Source organism: Embiotoca jacksoni, unplaced genomic scaffold, assembly GCF_022577435.1.
Source record: "Embiotoca jacksoni isolate LCO1_2020_lvr unplaced genomic scaffold, fEmbJac1.0.p SCAF_48, whole genome shotgun sequence".
Lineage (NCBI taxonomy): Eukaryota > Metazoa > Chordata > Actinopteri > Embiotocidae > Embiotoca > Embiotoca jacksoni.
In genome coordinates, this window is record NW_027185401.1 from 2534742 (window position 1) to 2558152 (window position 23411).

Here is a 23411-nt window from a genome sequence, read left to right on the forward strand (position 1 = left end):
ACAGTTTTCGGGTGAAGGCGGAACAAAAGGTTAACCGCTGTCTCTGCCGGAACTTCACAATGTGACATTCGGCGGAAGAGTCATGCTTTCCACTGAGTGCATGTGCGGAACCCGTGAACAAGCGGTCGTGTTGTGTGGCAGATTCAGTTTTTGAAGGAACGATGTCTTCAGTTCAGCATTTGAGGGAGTTAATAAACGAGCGACTAACAGCTGCCGCCGAAGAAATATTCACAATTTTTGAAAGCACCGTCGTCCAGTACGAGGAAGAGATCAACCGGCAGCGCAGACTGCTGGACATCACCTGGCAACCGGAAATAAAGTTACACAGAACAGGTCTGTAACACTTATAACGGTCTGAATGAAACTTAACACATGAAGGGGACTCATGCAGGATCCGAATCGGAGCTCTGCGGTACATTTATTTTTCGGCTCACAGGCGGAAATTTATTTAATATTTAAAAATAAATAACATAATGAATCTCTTTGTAAAACAGCCAACATTAAGCATTAAACAGACCGGATGTATAAGACGGAGACAAACTGATAGAACTAGAAGATTTGCTCCAAAAACTGAAATGTAGGATGTGAACAAACAAAGGCTAGTGCTGCGTTGTGCTTCATTAATCCTTCCGTTACTTTTTCTGAAGTGTTCCTGAGCCCATGAAATGATTTCCGCTAGAGTTTTTAAAGACCGAATCTCACAGCCATCCAATATTGCTTTTTTCAGCCTTGTCTCTTGTGTTTCTGAGGTTTCTCTGGATTATCTGAATCTTTTGATGATTTTATTTACCTTTGCAATCTAACAATGAGAAACATTATTCCTAAATTGTTGTATCGTATCGCCACGATTTGAAAATCAGCGCAATTCTGTTTTTATTTACATTTTGGGCAGCATCCCAAATATGTACAAATTCTACAACTTTGTACCAAACATTTCTTGCAACATTTTGAAAGTATTTGCTTAATGGATCTTTTCATAAAATAAAATAAAAAAACATTGCACGTATAATAATTAACAATCAAAAATTGCTTAAAGGTCGAAATGGCCGTCAAACATCTTGAGGCCATTATTTTACGTGTACTCGTGTTTTCTAGCCGACTGGCCGAAGATGGCGTTTCGAGCAGCGATGTTTTTGAGCAGGACGGTGATTAACTGGGTGAGAAAGATGGAGAAATGTAGACGGCACCGTTCCAACATTCCTGCCTCTCTGCTGTGGCAGCGACATGAAAATATCGTAGCAAATCTGTCAGTTTCATTAACGTATCAAAGATTGGTACCCAGCCAGAGACAGAATCCACTGTTCTTTAACTTTATATGAAAACGTCAGCAGGTGTCTCCTTAGTTGTATTTGTGGATGCAGCAAACGAGCTGTTTTCACGGCCGGTGGTTTTCGGAAGTGTTCCTGAGCCCATGAAATGATTTCCACTATATATTAATGTTTGTTGTATTTTTTTTTTTCCTGCTTTCAAGTGTAAGAGGAAAACATCTTCTCATGTTTTGTTATTTATTACAGAAATCGACGATGTTAATTCTCATGTGAGCGACGTGCTCGACCTGTAGAGTCCTGCTGATTGTTCAAACTAGAATATCTCAGCTGTGTTTTTCTATCATCACGTTAGTAACCTTTTCCTTGTCTCCCTTCGTCCCTCCAGTCGTCCCACATCAACATGTCTGTAAGGAGGAGGACGTTCTCTCTGACCAGCAGCTCTGTAACCAGGAGAGGAACTCCAATCTGGACCAGGAGGAACCACAACTTCCACAGATTAAAGAGGACCAGGAGGAACCAGAACCTCCACAGATTAAAGAGGACCAGGAGGAACCAGAACCTCCACAGATTAAAGAGGAAGAGGAGGAACCAGAACCTGCACAGATTAAAGAGGAAGAGGAGGAACTCTCCATCAGTCAGGAGGAAGAGCAGCTCGAACTGAAACAGGACACTGAAATCTTTATGGTGACTGGTAATTATGAGGAACGTGACCACAGTGAACCAGAACCAAACGGTGACCAGCTCCTCTCTCACAACTCTCCTGTAGCTGAGAGACATGAAGACTCAGGATCAACTACAAATTCAGAGCTGAAGCCGAAGAAGAAACCTCTCAGAAACAGAAATCGCATCGACAATGAGGACGACTCTCCCATGTCAGAGAGTCAGTGTAACACTGACGCAGGTAAAAAGCCTTTCAAATGTGACGTTTGTGGAAAAGCCTTTAAAGTACATTACAAAATGAAGAGACATTACAGAATCCACACCGGCGAGAAGCCGTTTTCTTGCGAAACGTGCGGCAAAAGTTTCATCGACAACAGTAAGTTGACCATCCACGTGAGAAGTCACACCGGCGAGAAGCCGTTTTCTTGCGAAACGTGCGGCAAAAGTTTCATCGACAACAGTAAGTTGACCATCCACGTGAGAATTCACACCGGCGAGAAGCCGTTTTCTTGCAAGACGTGCAGCAAAAGCTTTAGCAACAGTTATTCCTTGACTAAGCACACGAGGATGCACACGGGGGAGAAACCGTACAGCTGCGACGTCTGCGGGAAAAGGTTTAATGTAACGTCAAACTTCAAAGTTCACGTGAGGAGTCACACGGCCGAGAAGCCATACTCCTGCAGAACGTGTGGCAGAAAATTTCATTGTGACAGCGAGTTGACCGTCCACATGAGATGCCACACAGGCGAGAAGCCGTTTTCGTGTGAAACTTGCGGAAAAACTTTTAGCACGAACCGCTATTTGACCCTCCACAGGAGAAGTCACACGGGCGAGAAGCCGTTTTCGTGCGAAACTTGCGGAAAAAGTTACAGCGCGAACCGCAATTTGACCGTCCACAGGAGAATTCACGCGGACAAGAAGCCGTTTCCTTGCAAATCGTAGTCGAGGTTTTAGTTTGATTCGTCAGTTGACTAGAAGTCACTCAGGTGTGAAGATGTGTTCTTGCGAAAGACATGTTGTCATGGCGAGTGTCTTGTAGGTTCGGTTAAGAGATGTCGGGGACCGAGCGGCAACCGGCGGTGACATCGCCCGTCGGTTTGTAAACCGTCGTTATGAAGCCTCGAGAATCGGAATTTGGCCCGGCGCCATCTTTGGATTACAAGTCGGTAGCGACCATATTTGGGCGAGCTGGGGGATCTGACTTGCTCTGATTGGAAACCCACCGATACCACGTCCCGCCCACCGACATTTAACCTGACTGCACCACAGGCCTGTCAATCAAACAGACTCCAGGAAAGAGGTCTGATTTATGACTTCGTCTGAATGTTATACTTTTTTAATCTTATTGTGAATTCTAATGTTGAAGTTGAGGAACTCTCGTGCTTCCCTCCAACTGGAGTCTCTTCTTCTTTAAAGCAGCTATTTTTATTTCATATTTCGATGTATCTTTTTGTGATTGTATCGATTTATGTTTGTTTTATAATATTGTTTAAAACTTTAGAGTTGATTCTAACGTTGTGTTACAAAAGAGCCATTATATGTAATTTTTCTTTTGTCAAACAGGATTTATGACGAGAATATTTCTTTCCCTACTGGTTATTCAGACTGATGTCGATTATTGTACTTAGGAGCATGATCAGTCTAAGTCTTAGTAATGCATTCAATGATCAGTGCCTGTTTTTTTTTATTCAAATCCAATGTATTCATTTTTACAATAAATCTTTGTACGGAGAGATAGAAGTGTCATAAAAGTGAATAAATCTGTTAAAGAATGAGGGAATACATGTGGAAATAAAGAGCGGAATAAATAATGGATTGAAACAAAAATTAAAGTAGATAGAAAAAAAGTAAACAAAGACTAAGAAAAATCAGAAATGGAAAAATAGCTGAAAATATTTTAATGTCCTCTGCCATGAGTAAAATTTCTGTCCTGGTACTCCTTGAACTCAGGTCGGCATTGGACAAAGTAGACCACCAAATTATGATAAAGAGGCTTCAGGACTGGGTGAGCATATTGGGTGCAGCACCAGGCTGGTTCTCTCCTCTCCACTGACTTGTGGTGTCCCGCAGGGCTCTGTTCTGGGACCTCTTTTTATTTTCCTCATACCTGCTGGCTGAGGGACAATTCATACAAAATGTAAGAATTCTGTATGTCCTATATGCAGATTACGTGTAATGTAATTAGATGACATCTGTTCATCTAATAAAAAAAATAACTTTAAATAAATAACTACATAAACCAACTGCAACAAAAGAAAATGCTGTCTTCATCTGAAGGGGGGAACTAAATGTTATTCCACTGCATCTGCCAGAACTTCACAGTTCGATATCCGGCGGAAGTAGAAAAAAAAAGGTGGGAGCAGCTAAAGTAGCATTTACCCTAGAAAGCGTGGTTGGAAAACAGTCGAGGAAAGTCGATAAATAAGTTTTGGAATTTATCAATGAAATATCGTAGCAAATCTGTCAGTTTCATTAACGTATCAAAGATTGGTACCCAGCCAGAGACAGAATCCACTGTTCCCTTACTTTATATGAAAACGTCAGCAGGTGTCTCCTTAGTTGTATTTTGGGGGTTCGTCCTGCTTTCAATTATAAGAAGAAAACTCAGAAAAACATCTTCTAATGTTTCGTTATTTATTACAGAAATCTGCTATGACTTCATATGTGAGCAACGTGCTCGACCTGTAGAGCTGATGGTCGTAGATGTAGAGTCCTGCTGATGGTTAAAAACTGGAATATATTTTCTCAGATGTGTTTTTCTTTCATCACGTTAGTAACCTTTTCCTCATCTGCCTTCGTCCCTCCAGACGTCCCACAGCAACATGTCTGTAAGGAGGAGGACGTTCTCCCTGACCAGCAGCTCTGTAACCAGGAGAGGAACTCCAGTCTGGACCAGGAGGAACCAGAACCTCCACAGGTTAAAGAGGAAGAGGAGGAACCAGAACCTCCAAGGATTAAAGAGGAAGAGGAGGAACTCTCCATCAGTCAGGAGGAAGAGCAGCTCGAACTGAAACAGGAGACTGAAATATTTATGGTGACTGGTAATTATGAGGAACATGACCACAGTGAACCAGAACCAAACGGTGACCAGCTCCTCTCTCACAAGTCTCCTGTAGCTGAGAGACATGAAGACTCAGGATCAACTACAAATGCAGAGCTGAAGCCGAAGAAAAGATGTCTCAGAAGCAGAAATCCCATTGACAATGAGGACAACTCTCCCGTGTCAGAGAGTCAGTGCAACACTGACGCAGGTAAAAAGCCTTTAAAATGTGACGTTTGTGGAAAAGCCTTTAAAGTACCTTCCAAAATGAAGAGACATTACAGAATCCACACGAGCGAGGAGCTGTTTTTTTGCAGAATGTGCGGCAAAAGGTTCATCGACAACAGTACGTTGACTATCCATGTGAAAAGTCACACGGACAAGAAGCCGTTTTCTTGCAAAAAGTGCGGCAAAAGTTTCATCGACAACAGTAAGTTGACCATCCATGTGAAAAGTCACACCGGCAAGAAGCCGATTTCTTGCAAAACGTGCGGCAAAAGTTTCATCAACCACAGTAAATTTATCATCCACGTGAGAACTCACACCGGCGAGAAGCCGTTTTCTTGCAAGACGTGCAGCAAAAGCTTTAGCAACAATTATTCCTTGACTCTGCACACGAGGACGCACACGGGGGAGAAACTGTACAGCTGCGACGTCTGCGGGAAAAGGTTTAACATCACGTCAAACTTCAAAACTCACATGAGAACTCACACCGGCGAGAAGCCGTTTTCTTGCAAGACGTGCAGCAAAAGCTTTAGCAACAATTATTCCTTGACTCTGCACACGAGGACGCACACGGGGGAGAAACTGTACAGCTGCGACGTCTGCGGGAAAAGGTTTAACGTCACGTCAAACTTCAAAACTCACATGAGGAATCACACGTGCGAGAAGCCGTACTCCTGCAGAACGTGTGGCAGAAAATTTCATTGTGACAGCGAGTTGACCGTCCACATGAGAAGTCACACAGGCGAGAAGCCGTTTTCGTGCGAAACTTGCGGAAAAAGTTATAGCAAGAACCGCTATTTGACCGTCCACATGAGAAGTCACGCGAACGAGAAGGCGTTTTCTTGGAAAACGTAGTCGAGGTTTTAGTTTGATTCGTCAGTTGACTAGAAGTCGCTCAGGTGTGAAGATGTGTTCTTGCGAAAGACATGTTGTCATGGCGAGTGTCTTGTAGGTTCGGTTAAGAGATGTCGGGGACCGAGCGGCAACCGGCGGTGACATCGCCCGTCGGTTTGTAAACCATCGTTATGAAGCCTCGAGAATCGGAATTTGGCCCGGCGCCATCTTTGGCTTACAAGTTGGTAGCGACCATATTTGGGCGAGCTGGGGGATCTGACTTGCTCTGATTGGAAACCCACCGATACTACATCCTGCCCACTGACACTTAACCTGACTGCACCACAGGCCTGTCAATCAAACAGACTCCAGGAAAGAGGTCTGATTTATGACTTTGTCTGAATGTTATACTTTTTTAATCTTATTGTGAATTCTAATGTTGAAGTTGAGGAACTCTCCAGTGCTTCCCTCCAACTGGAGTCTCTTCTCCTTTAAAGCAGCTATTTTTATTTCATATTTCTATGTATCTTTTTGTGATTGTATTGATTTACTTTTGTTTTATAATATTGTTTAAAACTTTAGAGGTGATTCTAACGTTGTGTTACAAAAGAGCCATTACATGTAATTTTTCTTTTGTCAAACAGGATTTATGACGAGAATATTTCTTTCCCTACTGGTTATTCAGACTGATGTTGATTATTGTACTTAGGAGCATGATCAGTCTAGGTCTTAGTAATGCATTCAATGATCAGTGCCTGTTTATTTATTCAAATCTAATGTATTTATTTTTACAATAAATCTTTGTACGGAGAGATAAAAGTGTCATAAAAGTGAATAAATCTGTTAAAGAATGAGGGAATACGTGGAAATAAAGAGCGGAATAAATGAATTGAAACAAAAACATTTAAATAGATAGAAAAAAAAAAGTAAACAAAGACAGATGAATCAGAAATGGAAAAACAGCTGAAAATATTTTAATGTCTTCTGCCATGAGTAAAATTTCTGTCCTGGTACTCCTTGAACTCAGGTCAAAAGGACAAAGTAGACCACCAAATTATGATAAAGAGGCTTCAGGACTGGGTGAGCATATTGGGTGCAGCACCAGGCTGGTTCTCTCCTCTCCACTGACTTGTGGTGTCCCGCAGGGCTCTGTTCTGGGACCTCTTTTTATTTTCCTCATATCTGCTGGCTGAGGGACAATTCATACAAAATGTAAAAATTCTGTATGTCCTATATGCAGATTACGTGTAATGTAATTAGATGACATCTGTTCATCTAATAAAAAAAATAACTTTAAATAAATAACTACATAAACCAACTGCAAAAAAAAAAAAATGCTGTCTTCATCTGAAGGGGGGAACTAAACGTTATTCCACTGCATCTGTCAGAACTTCACAGTTTGATATCTGGCAGAATTAGAAAAAAAAGGGGGTCGCAGCAAAAGTAGCGTTTACCCCAGAAAGCGTGGTTGGAAAACAGTCGAGGAAAGTCGATAAATACGTTTTGGAATTTATCAATGAAATAGGTTTAATTAATAGAATTTAGTTTGTTTTTTTGTTTTATTTTATGTCAACCTTTTGCTCCTCACTCCAGTCCAGCAGGTGGCGGGAATGCACCTTTAAGTCGGTCTGCTAACCGCTAAAAAACTAAAAACAAACTAATAGTAGAAGAAGAAAAAAGGCGGCAGTGGCTTTCAACTTGATGAGTGTGTGGACCTCCTGGAAAACGACCGTCTTGTGGTATTGCAGATAAATATTCCAGTTGTTGAAGTCACAACGTCTTCAGTTAGCATTTGAGATCAGCGAGTGAATAACTGCTGCTGCTGAAGAAATATTCTCCGTGTTTGAATAAAACATCGTCCAGTTCCAGGAAGAGACGACAGACAGACTGCTGGATGTCACCTGGATACCCCAAATAAAGCTACACAGAACAGGTCTGTAAAACTGTAATGGTCTCAATGAAACTAACACATGAAGGATCCTAATCAGAGCTTTTGTTACATTCATTTTTAGGGTAACAGACGGATATTAGTGCAGCTGCAGTCACTTTTCAGAAAGAAATAACATGAATGAATGTCTTTCTAAAAAAAGAAACATTAAGTCGACCGTATGTATAATATTCAGAGAAACTGACTGAAGTAGAAGATTTGATTAAAAAATTGAAAGATAGGATGAGCTAACAAATAAAGACCAAACAAAGAGTTGCGTTTTGCCGCGTTAATGGTTCCTTAAGAAACCGCATGAAGTCTGAAGGGAAAAAGATGAAATACAGAATTATCCCCAAAAACGGTAGCAGAGGAACTCAGGAAATTTTGTCACCAAAATCCAAAGCTTATTTTTTTCTAAACTACACTTTCAAGGTGACTCCAACACATCGTAGACAACAATAATATTTCTTTCACTGCTGGTTATTCAGACGGATGTTCCCAAGACGATGGATTAATTATTGATTGATTATTGTACCTACGAGCATCTTCAGTCTAAGTGGTGGCAATGCATCCAATTTAGATCATGGGACAAAACCCTGTCTCTCCCAGGCCATGAACAAACCACTTTTTATTTAACTTTCCCAGCATCAAATCAATGATCAGCAGCACTAATTGGAACTCTGGTTGTCAAAGTGAAAGTATGAACACCTCTTAGGAATAAAGTTCAAAAGAACGGGACTCACGGTGGAGAGGTCTTCCCCCGTCTCTGCTAACTTGACCAAATGACCCCTCAAACCTTTTTCAGACCTGGAGTGAGGCAAACCAAGGAAATGCGATCAGACGCTTTCCAATCCCAAGTCCCTTCTCTCACGTGACAACATCGCCATCTCGTGGTTGGGGTTGGGAGCACCACTGGCACTCATCTACTATACATGAGTTTCAGAGGAGCAGAGCCATTGGATTAAAACACACACCGCCACGGGAGTTTCCGTTATTTTTTTATTTTTTTTGTTCTAGTTTGTTTTGTTCAGCTGTTTTTCCATTTTTCTATTTCTGATTCTTCTTAGTCTTTGTTTACTTTTTTTTTTTTCTTATGAAGCATCACAAAGATAACTTTTTAAAAAAGCTCAAACTTTTGACTTTATCTATTTCCAAATCTTTAGTTTCTTTCCCTTATTTATTCCGTTCTTTATTTCCTCATTCTTTTACAGATTTATTCATTTTTATGGCACTTCATATCTCTCCGTACAAAGATTTATTGTTCAAATAAATACATTAGATTAGAAAAAAAAAAACAGGCACTGATCATTGTATGCTTTATCAAGTCTAAGACTGATGATGCCTCATAGTTACAATAATCGTTTAATCCATCAGTTTGGGAACATCAGTCTGAATAACCGGCAGTGAAAGAAATATTCTTATCAAACTTTGAAAAAGGAAAGTTTATTTATCTGGCGCCTTTTACAACACCATGTTAAACACCTTCTTCAACCCCGTTTCTCAAAAAGTTGGGATGCTTTGAAAAATGTAAAATGCGATGATTTGCAAATCACGTAAACCCATAGTTAAATTTAAAATAGACCAAAGACAACATCAAATTACAAATGAGCATATCTTTTTCATAAAATAGAATTTCTCTGCTTCAACATTTGATATGTTGTCTTTGGTCTATTTTCAATTAAATAGGGGTTTTACATCATTTGCAAATCACCACATTCTTATTTTTATTTACATTTTACACAGCGTCCCTACCTTTTTTGGGGGGAGGAATCGTGGTTGTACAAGTTGCTAGTGTCACCTCTAAAGTCTGAAACAATGAAAACTTAATGCAGCGACAAAATAAATGGAAACATGAAATGAAACAACCGGCTTTGAAACACATCAGAAAAGACTCCGGCTGGCAGGAAGCACTAAAGAGTCTCTCAGTTTCAACATCTGAGTTCAAAATAAAACTGAGGTAGATTAAACAAAAAATTAAATAAATGACAACAGACAGTCACAGACCTGAATATGATATGAAATGACAAAGAATACACGGGTGACATCTTGTACGTGCCGTTTGTGACTAAAGTTTAGGTGCACAAGCCACAGTGATGGAGGTGAAGGGAAACAAATACGTTTGTGTTTTCTCTGGTAAAGAAGAAAAAAGAGAGAAGCTGCTTTTTCTGCCTCTCTTTTCATGCTTTTTTTTTTTCTTTTTATATTTACGTTGTCGTGCCATGATTCTACAGAAGCACATCGCATTCACAAAATAAGATTTCGTTCGGAGACCACGTCTTGTAAATACGAAGGACTATCTCATCATCGTCAGTAAGAGATTTCAGATCTCGTAATTTTGAGAAAATGCTCATAATTAAGAGATAATGTTACAAAACACTGAAATGTAAACAAATACAAGTTTAAAACACAAGTTCACAGTGTAACTCGGCAACCATGGCGACATTATACTTCCTGTTTCCTGTAAAAGTTTACACGCCTGTTCACACAAGTGTGACATTTTCCAAAACCCACGAAATTGAAAAACAAGCTGCGATAACGCTAAAAGTGAAAATGCAATCAAGATTAACCACGAAACAAAACAAAACTTTGATTTGTGCATTCTGAAACGGATCAAAACCCAGATTTCATTAGAGCCATCTCACACAGTGTTTCACGGAATAAACTAACGCGGTTTTTTGTTTTTTTTCCTCAAGCTCGGCTTCACATCGGATTTTTTTTTTTCCTTCAGGAGTTTCAGGACTGCGGCTTCTCGCCTGTGTGAGTCCTCATGTGAGTTTTCAAGTGCGCTCGCAGAATGAACCCTCGGTCACAGGTGTTGCAGACGTACGGCTTCTCGCCCGTGTGGCTCTTCATGTGCGTCTTCAGGTTGGAGTTCTGACTGAATCGTTTCCCGCAGGTGTTGCAGAGGTACGGCTTCTCGCCCGTGTGACTCCTCATGTGGAGAATCAGCTGAATGCTCTGGCTGAAGATTTTCCCGCAGATGTTGCAGGAAAACGGCTTCTCGCCGGTGTGAGTCCTCATGTGGTTCGTCAGCGTGGATTTGTAGCTGAATCGTTTCCCGCAGGTGTTGCAGAGGTACGGCTTCTCGCCCGTGTGCGTCCTCATGTGCCTGTTCAGTTCCGACGTGATGATGAATCTTTTCCCGCACGTTTCGCAAGAATACGGCTTCTCGCCCGTGTGTCTCCTCATGTGGACTTTCAGGTCGGCGTTGTAACTGAAATTCATCCGACATATTTTGCAAGAGTACGGCTTCTCGCTGGTGTGTTTTCTGTAATGTTTCCGAATTTTGGACTGACATTTACAGACTTTTCCAAAAACGTCGCCCTTCAGAGACGTCTTGTCTGCGTCGGTGTCACACTGGCTCTCCGCATTTCTAGTCGATCCCGACTCTTCACGCCGGCTTCCTCTCTGATCTCGGCTCTTGGCTACAAGAGAGTTGTGAGTCAAGCCACTGTTCGGTCCTGGTTCACAGTGGTCACGTTGCTCATCAGCAGGAGTCACCATGACGGTTTCCGTCTCCTGCTTCAGTTCGAGCTGCCCTTCCTCCTGATTGGTGCGGAGTTCCTCCTCTTCCTCTTTAATCTGTGGCGGTTCTGGTTCCTCCTGGTCCAGACTGGAGTTCCTCTCCTGGTCTGAGAGCTGCTGGTCGGACACAACTTCCACCTCCTTGCAGACATTTTGCCACGGGACGTCTGGAGGGACAAAAAAAGGGACACGAGGAAAACGGTCACTTAACGGGACGATAGCAAAACACATTAACGGGGCACCCGAGTGAATTTGATTATAAATATATGAAATAAATTCCTCAGAATCCGACTTATTTTCACGATGTTTAATTACATAAAGAATTTGTCTTAATGTCGTGGTGCATAACACAAAAACAAATAGGGGGAAGAAACAAGTAGTGAGAAAAAACAGTGAACTTTTTCACAAATCAGACATCATTTTTTATGCTGATTTATTTGTATTTTTTTTTTATGAATAAACTGCTGTCCTGAGCGTCACTTAATGTGTCAGGACATTTTTTTTAAATTTTTTTTATTTTACTGCAGGTAAAAGTCCAAACTCTGCACATCGCTCTTTGCCAACTTGCTCCACTCGTCAGTGAAACGAAATATGTTGTTGTTGTTGTTGTTTTTTTGTTCGTTTTACAGACCTGTTCTGTGTAATTTTATTTCGGGTTTTAAGACGATATCCAGCAGTTTGCGTTGACGGTCGATCTCCTCCTCGTACCGGACGACGGTTTCTGCAAAGACTCCGAATATTTCTTCCGCGGCAGCTGTTAGTCGGTCGTTGATAAACTCTCTGAAATGCTGAACCGAAGACATTGTTTGCTTGAAAAAAAAAAAAAAAAAGAAAAAAGAAGGAAATATTTATCTGCGATACGACAACACAAGGTCCACCAATCCGCTAAGGTAACGCTAAAAGCGCAGCGTTGTTCGTTCGCCGGATGTTACACTGTGAAGTTCAGTCGGAGGCAGAGTGTTGACTTTGGTTCCGCCTTCGACTAAATAACTCGATAAGCCTCAGCGAAGAAATGATTCGATTTTGGTGGTCAGTAAATTAAGTATGTGAAGAAATTAAAAAAAAAAAAAAGAGAGAGAAGAACTCCAATTCAAGCAGCTCTTTAAAAAAAAGCCGTTTTTACTAGACGGTCGGAACTAAATATTAACTCACTGCCTCTGCCGGAGCTTCCCGGTGTGACATCCGGCGGATGTAAACAACGAAACCGCTCGTAAGCGTTAGCTTTAGTGGGCGTGTGGACCTTGTTGGAGACGCTATGTCGACGTATTGCAGATAAATATTCAAAATTGCTGAAGCAACGATGTCCTCGGTTCATTATTTGAGAGAGTTTGTCAACGAGCGACTGACTGCTGCTGCGGAGGAAATATTCAAAGTGTTTGAAAAAACCGTCGTCCAGTACGAAGAAGAGATCGACCGGCAGCGCAGACTGCTGGACATCACCTGGAAACCCGAAATTAAATTACACAGAATAGGTCTGTAAATCCATGAATAAATAACACGAATGATTAAATAGATCGAGTGTATAAGACGCAAGGAAACTGACTGTACTCGAAGATTATTTCAGAGTTTAGAAACGTGACCTCTCGAAGCAGCCGCTAGAAAATATATTAAAACGAATAAAATAAATCAGTTCAGATCAAGTTAAACTGCACAAGGTGATAAATGGAAGGTGTGACCTGAAGAAGGTATGCAGAGTTTCAATATTGGCAAGTTGGCAACGTGTGAGTTTGGACTGTTATAATAAAAAAAATAATAAAAAAAACATCTACTGTGCAGACATTCAATGATGCTTTATTATGAAAGATTTGACTGGATAAGCGTCAACATTATCTGATGTGTAGAAAACCTCGCAGCGCTTGTTAACCGTTGGATCCTCAGAATAATGCGCAGCATTAGAAATGGTAAATGTTCGACCTGCCAAGCTCTGCTGGTGGTTTAAAGTAAAGTGTGTTTTCCTCAGATGTGTTTTTGTAGGACCAAAAATTAACTGGGGGAAAAAAAACAACAAAACTGTGCTTTCCACATCCAAAAGAATGAATCACAAGCCCTAAGGGGCGCAGTGCCTGCGTAGGCCGGGTGGCGTGCACTTGCTGTGAACCCCGGAGTGGAAAAGAAAGAAAGAAGCTGAGTCAGCATTCTTGAGCCAGGTGGCCAGTGGAAAAAAAAATCCCAAGGATTTGTGATCCGTTGATCACATTTCTGCTGGCTCAGCAGGAAATGACCGGATGCGGGCGCGCCACCTGCACAACGGTGAACAAAGAGGGCTACGGTTTCGTGCCAACGTAAAACAAAAACAACAACAAAAATCAAAGTAAAAGGAGGCGTCCTGAGAAGTATAAATAGAACGAGTCGTAGAAAGTTCAGGAGTGGTGTTTTCACGCAATGAAATGTTTCACATCAGACTGTGGAAAACTTCGATGCCTTGTTTCTGAGTCGTCTGAGACTCTTCGAGACGTGTTTTGACAAAATGTTGGCGAGCGGTCCGGAGCCTTCTTCCTGGCCAAAAGCTGGACATTTTTTACCCGACAAGTTTTTCTATCATCACCTTCGTAACTTTTTCCTTGTGTCCCTTTTTCTCCCTCCAGACAGCCCACAGCGACATGTCTGTAAGGAGGAGCAGGTTCTCTCAGACCAGGAGAGGAACTCCAGTCTGGACCAGGAGGAACCAGAACCTCCACAGATCAAAGAGGAAGAGGAGGACCTCTGCACCGGTCAGCAGGGAGAGCAGCTCGTACTGAAGGAGGAGACTGAAACCTTCACGGTGACTCCTGCTGATGAGGAAAGTGACCACAGTGAACCAGAACCAAACGGTGACCAGCTCCTCTCTGACAACTCTCCTGCAGCCGAGAGCCGAGATCAGACAGGAAGTCACCGAAATAACGGAGACGACTCCTCCGTGTCCGAGAGTCACACCGCCAAAGGTAAAAAGCCTCTAAAATGTGACGTTTGTGGAAAAGTCTGTAAATGTCCGTCTGACATGAAGCGACACTACAGAATCCACACAGGCGTGAAGCCGTACTCCTGCAAAGTATGCGGGAAGAACTTCAGCCAAAGCAATAACGTGATGGTCCACATGAGGATTCACACAGCGGAGAAGCCTTTCGCCTGCAAAACCTGCGGGAAGAGATTCAGTCAGTCGTCGGCGCTGAAAACGCACATAAGAACTCACACGGGCGAGAAGCTGTATTCCTGCAAAATATGCGGCAAACATTTCAGCTACAGCAATAATCTGTTGGTCCACATGAGGATCCACACCGGCGAGAAGCCGTACGTCTGCAAAACCTGCGGCAAGAGGTTCATTCAGACGTCGGCGCTGTACAGCCACGCGAGGACCCACACGGGCGAGAAGCCGTTCTCCTGCGACACGTGCGGGAAAACGTTCAGTCGCCGCGGCAACTTGACTTACCACATGACGATCCACACGGGGGAGAAGCCGTACCTCTGCAACACCTGCGGGAAGCGATTCAGGCTGTCCGAATTCAGGACGCACGTGAACATTCACAAGATCGGGAAGCCGTACCTTTGCACCGCTTGCGGGAAAAGCTTCGTCAGCCCGTCCAAGTTGAACACGCACGCGAGGACTCACACGGGCGAGAAGCCGTACCTCTGCAACACGTGCGGGCAACGATTCATTCAGGCGTCGCACTTGGCGAAGCACATGAAAACCCACTGAGGTGAGAAGGCGATTCCTCGAAACGTCTGCAGGACAAAGTTTCGACGTGAAGCAAAGCTTTGAAGAAAACACTGAAGAATAAAAAGTGCAGCTGTCGAATTGAAGAACTTTCAGATGAAATCTGGTTTTGATCTCTGTCAGCCTGCACAAATCAATCTGAGGCTGTCAAAGAGTGTCTTGGCAGACATTTTTTTTAATTTTTTTTTTACTTTTAACACTATTTCAGGTTGTTTTGGAAAATGTCACAATAAAACTCGTCACTTGTGTGAACTGGTTTTTAATTTTGACACCAAACTGGAAGTATGATGTAGCATTTCGGGCTGTGACATGAACCCTATTTTTTTTTTTTTTTTACCTGAATTTGTGTACATTTTAGGAAATGAAGTACACTGAATCAGCTCTGAACGTTATTTTTGTTGTGGACCGTTAGATGTACCAACCACTATCACTGAATTACTTTGAAACTGAAAGAAATCTTTGTAAAAAAAACTGAGAATTCTCCGGCAAGTTTTGAAGTGCTACAAATCCTGCAACTATCAGTGTACATTATCTCTGATGTTAAGATTTCTTCATGATAAGATCTGGATCTTGTACTTTTGAGATGTTTTCCTGTAATTATGAGATATAGAGCCTCATAATTACGAGGTCTCGAAACGTTCTGTTGGAAAAATTACTCGGAGGCTTGGTTCAAAATCAAACATATCGGACATTTATTCTTGCAAGAAGGAGCAAATACATGCACCCTCAAAGAGAGGTGTCCAGCATTGCTTTTTTTTTTCTCCATAGGGCAGCTTTTATACAGTGTGACAAACAGTTGACAGTCACCCCCAATTCCTTTGTATCTGCTTTTGTATGGTAATACTGAGCTGGTTGTAGGTCACAAGATAAGGACACGGGGGGGGGGGGGGGGGGGGGGGGTCGTCAATTAGATGCGGAGAGTAAAACAAAAAGGAATCACTTGCAAATAAGGCAGAAACCAAAAGAGACTTTCCGGAGCCACAATGCAAACAAGAGGAACAGACAAATCTTTTTTTCCATCACATTCTCTTTTAAAAAAAAAAGAAAGAAAAAAAGTGTGCTTGAATCTTGGTGCTACAATGTGAACAGAAAAAAAGCATGAGAGGAGACGCGGGTCATAGGCTCCTATTTTTTCCTCACCTCCATCATCTTGGTTTGTGTGCACCTGAACTTAATTAAATGATGGCACATACAAGATGTCACTTTTTTTTTTACTCTACCTCAGTTCTACTGTTGATGTTGAAGGTGCACAACTCCTTTCAACTGTACTCTTTTTTTGTTGTTGTTGTCGTCGTTTTTACAGCAGGTTGTTTCATTTCATGTTTCTATCTATTTTGTGACATCAACTTCTATTGTTTCAGACCTCAGAGGTGACTCAGACAAATTGTACAACTTGTACGACATGATGTTGTAAAAAGCGCTATATACAGTGTATCCGGAAAGTATTCACAGCGCTTCACTTTTTACACATTTTGTTATGTTACAGCCTTATTCCAAAATGGATTAAATTCATTTTTTTCCTCAAAATTCTACACGCAATATCCCGTAATGACAAAGTGAAAATAGTTTGTTTAAAATTTTTGCAAATCTATTAAAAATAAAGAACGAAAATATAACACGTACATAAGTATTCACAGCCTTTGCTCAATACTTTGTTGAAGCACCTTTGGCAGAAATTACAGCCTCAAGTCTTTGAGTATGATGCTATAAGCTTGGCACCTATTCTTGGGCAGTTTCTCCCGTTCTTCTTTGCAGGACCTCTCAGGCTCCATCAGGTTGGATGGGGAGCGTCGGTGCACAGCCATTTTCAGATCTCTCCAGAGATGTTCAATCGGGTTCAAGTCTGGGCTCTGCCTGGGCCTCTCAAAGACATTCAGAGTTGTCCCGAAGCCATTCCTTTGTTATCTTGGCTGTGTGCTTCGGGTCGTTGTCCTGTTGGAAGATGAACCTTCGCCCCAGTCTGAGGTCCAGAGCGCTCTGGAGAAGGTTTTCATCAAGGATGTCTCTGTACATTGCTGCATTCATCTTTCCCTCCATCCTGACTAGTCTCCCAGTTCCTGCCACTGAAAAACATCCCCACAGCATGATGCTGCCACCACCATGCTTCACTGTAGGGATGGTATTGGCCAGGTGATGAGCGGTGCCTGGTTTCCTCCAAACATGACGCTTGGCATTCAGGCCAAAGAGTTCAATCTTTGTTTCATCAGACCAGAGAATTTAGTTTCTCATGGTCTGACAGTCCTTCAGGTGCCTTTTGGTAAACTCCAGGTGGGCTGTCATGTGCCTTTTACTGAGGAGTGTCTTCCGTTTGGCCACTCTACCATACAGGCCTGCTTGGTGGAGTGCTGCAGAGATGGTTGTCCTTCTGGAAGGTTCTCCTCTCTTCACAGAGCAACGTTGGAGCTCTGTCAGAGTGACCATCGGGTTCTTGGTCACCTCCCTGACTAAGGCCCTTCTCCCCCGATTGCTCAGTTTGGCCGGGCGGCCGACTCTAAGGAGAGTCCTGGTGGTTCCAAACTTCTTCCATTTACGGATGATGGAGGCCACTGTGCTCATTGGGACCTTCAACACTGCAGACATTTTTCTGTACCCTTCCCCAGATCTGTGCCTCGATACAATCCTGTCTCCGAGGTATACAGACAATTCTTTGGACTTCATGGCTTGGTTTGTGCTCTGACATGCACTGTCAACTGTGGGACCTTATAAAGACGGTGTGTGTCTTTCCAAATCATGTCCAATCAACTGAATTTACCAGGTGGACTCCAATCAAGTTGTAGAAACATCTCAAGGATGATCAGTGGAAACAGGATGCATCTGAGCTCAATTTTAAGTGTAATAGCAAAGGCTGTGAATACTTATGTACGTGATTTTTTTCGTTTTTGATTTTTAATAGATTTGCAAAAATTTTAAAAAAAATGATTTCATGTTGTCATTATGGGGTATTGTGTGTAGAATGTTGAGGGAAAAAAAAAGAATTTAATCCATTTTGGAATAAGGCTGTAATATAACAAAATGTGGAAAAAGTGAAGCGCTGTGAATACTTTCCAGATGCACTGTAACTATATATAAGCTGTAAATAAACTTTCTTTTGTAAAGAAAAATTAAAAAAAAATAATACTTCTTTCCCTGCTGGTTATTCAGACTGCTGTTTCCAAACTGATGGATTAAATAATTATTGTAACTACAAGCGTCACTATTCCACGTGGTCTTAACGCTTATGAACACCAGTGCCTGTTGTTTTTCAGATCTCGTGTATTTATTTCAACAGAAACGTTTTATATCAACAAATTATTGGTTTTACTTGTCTGACATGTTTAAAGTCGTTTTTCTAATGTTTGTATGGGAATTGTTATAAAATTCTATCGAAACAAAACAAATTTAGAGAAAATGTGAGCGGTCCACCGCTCAGAGTGGCCGAGCCATCCTTAATGTGAAAAAGGATTTCCTGACTAATCACAGGGAAGAAAATTGAAGCTGTGAGCGGTAATTGGACGGAACCGGGCCAACTTCAATCAGCTGCTACAAAAAAAAAAAAAAAAAAAAAAAAAATGCGGTTTCCAATTGAAGACGGAACTAAAGAGTTAAATCACTGCCGTTAGCGGAAATCTTACAGTGCGACATCCAGCGGAAGTAAACAGTAAAAGCGTTCGTTGCATTAACTCAGTGGACCTCGTGGAAAACGGTTGTTATCGTAATATTTGACTTGTTGAAGTAACGATGTCTTTGGTTCAGTATTATAGAAAGTTTATCAACGAGCGACTAACTGCTGCTGCGGAGGACATTTTCAGAGTGTTTGAAAAAACCATCATTCATTACGAAGAAGAGATCAACAGACTGCGAAAACTGGAGGAGGTCACCTGGAAACCGGAAATAACGTCACACAGAACAGGTATGTAAAACTTATCACGTACTTAATGAAACTTAACACACTCGTGCAGGATCCTAATTTAGAGCTCTACGTTACATTTATTTACGTTATTAAAAAAAAAAAAATAACACGAATGAATTTGTGTGTAACATTCAGCGTTAAACAGACCGTTAACAGATCTACATGTTCAAAAGGCATTTGAAAGAACGATTTATTCTCTGTCTCTGTTCACTTTAACCATTTACTTAAATTTGTATCTGCTGCTTTTATCTACTTAAAATCTAAGTGAAACTCCGAAAGACATCTTCTCTCCTGTAAGTTATTTATTCAAGAATTAAGCCCAACAATTCTCTCGTGTGAGCGACATGCTCGTCTATTACAAGTAACTTTTCTTCTTCCGTCCCTTCGTCCCTCCAGACGTCCCACATCAACATGTCTGTAAGAAGGAGGACGTTCTCTCTGACCAGCAGCTCTGGAACCAGGAGAGGAACGCCAGTCTGGATCGGGAGGAACCAGAACCTCCACAGATTAAAGAGGACCAGGAGGAACCAGAACCTCCACAGATTGAAGAGGACCAGGGGGAACCAGAACCTCCACAGATTGAAGAGGACCAGGAGGAACTAGAACCTCCACAGATTAAAGAGGACCAGGAGGAACCAGAACCTCCACAGATTGAAGAGGACCAGGAGGAACTCTGCACCAGTCGGGAGGGTGAGCAGCTGGAACTGAAGCAGGAAACCGTCATGGTGACTCCTATTTATAAGGAAAGTAACCACAGTGAACCAGAACCAAACGGTGACCAGCTCCTCTCTCACAACTCTCCTGTAGCTGAGAGCCGAGGTCGGAGAGGGAGCCGGCGTGAAGACTCGGGATCAGCTGGAAATGTTGAACTGGACCAGAAGACGAGACGTCACAGAAATGACGGAAACGAAGGAGACGACTCTCCCGCATCACAGAGTCACTGTAACACTGAAACGGGTAAAAAGCCTTTAAAATGTAGCATCTGTGGAAAAGTCTCTAAAACTAAGTCCGATTCCAATCGACATTTCAGAATCCACATGGACGAGAAGCCGTTTTCCTGCGTCACATGTGGCAAATGTTTTAGCTTTAATGGTCATTTGACCGCCCACATGAAAATCCACACCGGCGAGAAGCCGTATTCTTGCGAAACGTGCGGTAAAAGATTCATTAACAACAGCACTTTGACCGTCCACATGAGAATCCACACGGGCGAGAAGCCGTACCTTTGTAACACCTGCGGGAAAAGATTTAATCAGCTATCCACACTGAAAAATCACGTGAGAATTCACACGGGCGAGAAGCCGTACCTCTGTAACTCCTGCGGGAAAAGATTCGTTCAGATATCGGCGCTGAAAAGTCACGCGAGAATCCACACGGGCGAGAAGCCGTTTCCTTGCAAGACATGCGGCAAAAGATTCCTTCGTAAAAGCGCGCTGGCTCGCCACGGGATGTCGCACGCGAGGGAAAAGCCGTATCTCTGCAACACTTGTGGGAAAAGATACTCCAAAAGTTCTCGCTTGGAAAGACACATGAGAAATCACACGGACCAGAAGTGTTCGTCCTGAAAACATCCGGTGGGGGAGGGAAAAAAAAATCTCTATTTGAAACCGAGCTCGGAAGAATCGTGTAAGAATACGCGATGGAAAGAAAAGATTTGTCTCTTCCTCTTATTTGCTTCGTGGCTCCGGAAAGCCTCTTCTGTTTTCTCTCTCGCAAGTGATTCTTTTTGTTTTACTTTCCACATCTAATTGTCGACACCCCTGTGTCCTTACTTTGTGACCTGCAAATCTAATCAATATTACCATACGAAAGCAGATACAAAGGAATTGGGGGTGACTGTTACTTGTTTGTCACGGAGAGAGAAAAAAAAAAGTCGATTGGTAGAAGCAGAGCGGAGGGAGCGGGTGCTCCTCCTTGCAAGAGTAAATGTCCGATATGTTTGATTTTGAACCAAGCCTCAGTAATTTTTCAAACAATACGCTCAGGTTCAAAGTAGATCTTTTCACGTTTAAAGTGCTTTCAGACGTGGGGAGTTTGTCGTGTGTCACGCTGTGAGAGATGGCTCCTCAGAAAATCAGGTTTTAATCAGTGTCGGACTTTACTGACTTTACTGTCAGTTTGTCCAGTGGCTACATGTGGAATCCTACAATTTTTTAATTAAAAATTTTTTTTTTTTTTACTTTTAACAGTACTGCAGTTTTATTTTTATGTATTTTATTTTTTTAACAAGGTGTTTTCAAAAATATCACGGTAAAATGTCTTTACTTGTGTAAAAAGGTCATGATTGTTACACAAAAGAGGAAGCATGGTGTTGCAAGTAATGGTTACAGCGAGTCACACGGGGGGGGGGGCAGTAACACGAACTCTGTTTCTTTTAAAGACTGTATTTGTTTACATTTCAGAAAAATTTAAAAATGCCAAATCAGCTCTGAAGTTTGTTTTTGTTGCGGACTACTGGATGTACTGATGACTGAATTACTGTGATACTAAATAAATCTTTTACAAACCTGAAGAATTCTCAAGTAATTTTTTGAAGTGCTCCAACTCCTGTATCGTATCTCTACTTATGAGATAGTTTTCTCATGATTATCAGATTTGGATCTCATACTTATGAGGTATTTTCCTGTAATTTGAGATAATCCCTCATATTCACAGGATAGGACCTTCAAACTTGGTCCTACAGTGTAAATAGAAAAAAACAAAACATGAAAGGAGAGGCAGGTCATGTTTAATTTTATGTTTGTATGTAATTTATGATTTTATTAAAAAAAAAGAAAATTGTATTATTGTTTTAGACTTTTAGACGTGATACTAAAAAAAATGTAGATGTACAACATATTCATATCTGTAAATACACTTTCCTTTGTATGACAGGTTTAAAAGTGACAATATTTCTCTAGCTGGCAGTTGTTTAGACTGATATTCCCAATTTAATGGATTAAATGATTATTGAATTTGTGTTATCAGAGGTAGTAATGCATACAATGATCATTCCCTGTTGTTTCTATGACCTCGTATATTTATTCTGATGATAAACCTTTGGGACTTTAAGAACAGCAGATTCACACTTAAATTTGAAGCTGTAACTGGGTTCATCAAGGCCGCAGACTCACATGACTGACATCAAAAGTGGAAGTCGTCATATTTTCAAGGATGGAATGTAAATTTTACTCAAGAACTCGTAAGTAACATGATTGTCATCAAAATGTCCGGACTGCACTGAAATTACAAACGAATGAAATCTTGAACCCTTCAATTAAAAAAAAAAGATTATCTTGGATATATTTATATGTTGAGTAATTTCATTTTATACTTCCTTCTACTTTACCATATTACACAGGAAAATATTAGACTTTGTAACGGTTGAGCTACATTTAGTTGACAGCCACAGTTATGTTGTTTAAAAAAAAAATTGCGTAAGAAAATTAATAATGCAGTTATAAAAATATGACGTCTTATTAAACTCTGGGAGGATGTGAAGTAGGTAAAGGAAAAAAAACAAAACGCTGATTTCAGTTGAAGGTGGAACTCAAGTTAACTCGCTGCTTCCGCCGGAAGTGCACGGTGTGACAGCTGGCGGAAGTAAACAATAAATACGCTGAACGCGTCACCCTCGTGGGTGGATACGAGCACATTGATGAAGTCGTATTGCAGGCACATATTTGAGTTGCTGAAGTAACGATGTCTTCAGTTTATTGTCTGAGAAAGTTTATGAACGAGCGACTGACTGCTGCTGCTGAAGAAATACTCACATTGTTTGAAAAAAAAAAAAAAAAAAATCATCGTCCAGTACGAGGAAGAGATCGACCGGCACCGCAGACTGCTGGATGTCATCTGGAAACCCCAAATAAAGTTACTCAGAACAGGTCTGGAACACTTATGCCAACTGGCATATTTAACGTTGTTTTTCTAATGTTTGTCGAGAAAGTTTAAACACCTCTTGTTGAAAAAAAAAAGTCTGAGTATAGTATGGCATCCAAAATATGAACAAAAGTCATACTATAATGTGATAATGTAATATGAAGAAAAAAAAAAAAAAGGCATACAATAGTGTGACTTTTTTTTTTTTTTTTTTTAAATTTGGAGGAAAAAAAAGTCTTGCTGTTTTTTCATATTTTGGACGACATATGACTTTTACTTAATATTTTAGACAAGATACTATAGCCTAAAGTATTTTGGATTTTTGGGACCAAAAAAAGGACACTTGTCTCAAGCTAGAATTGAACCCACGAGCTTCTCACTGTGAGACAGCAGCACTAACCACTGTACCACCATGCCTGTGCTACTGTCACTTAGTTTTTTTGTTTTGTTTTCTGTTTTATTTAATGACATGCCATAGTATGACTTTTTTT

The 23411-nt window shown here is 41.4% G+C and overlaps 2 protein-coding genes and 1 pseudogene across 2 annotated transcripts; 2 read left to right on the forward strand and 1 right to left on the reverse strand.

Annotated features, from left to right (window-relative positions):
• Window positions 1–82: 82 nt before the first annotated feature.
• Window positions 83–7224, forward strand: LOC138210728 (zinc finger protein 791-like). Its single transcript, XM_069170018.1, has 3 exons — window positions 83–333; window positions 1654–2388; window positions 4736–7224. Exons 1-3 carry the CDS (start codon window positions 162–164, stop codon window positions 6046–6048), a joined length of 2220 nt encoding a protein of 739 aa, XP_069026119.1. The 5' UTR covers window positions 83–161; the 3' UTR covers window positions 6049–7224.
• Window positions 7225–7956: 732 nt separating this feature from the next.
• Window positions 7957–12385, reverse strand: LOC138210730 (zinc finger protein 501-like). The gene is made up of 2 exons (XM_069170019.1): window positions 12111–12385; window positions 7957–11646 (listed from the first exon to the last, which is right to left on the reverse strand). The coding sequence occupies exons 1-2, from the start codon at window positions 12280–12282 to the stop codon at window positions 10688–10690; spliced, it is 1131 nt and encodes a 376-aa protein (XP_069026120.1). The 5' UTR covers window positions 12283–12385; the 3' UTR covers window positions 7957–10687.
• Window positions 12386–12694: 309 nt separating this feature from the next.
• LOC138210713 (zinc finger protein 665-like) lies at window positions 12695–21556 on the forward strand (annotated as a pseudogene).
• The last annotated feature ends 1855 nt before the right edge of the window (window positions 21557–23411 follow it).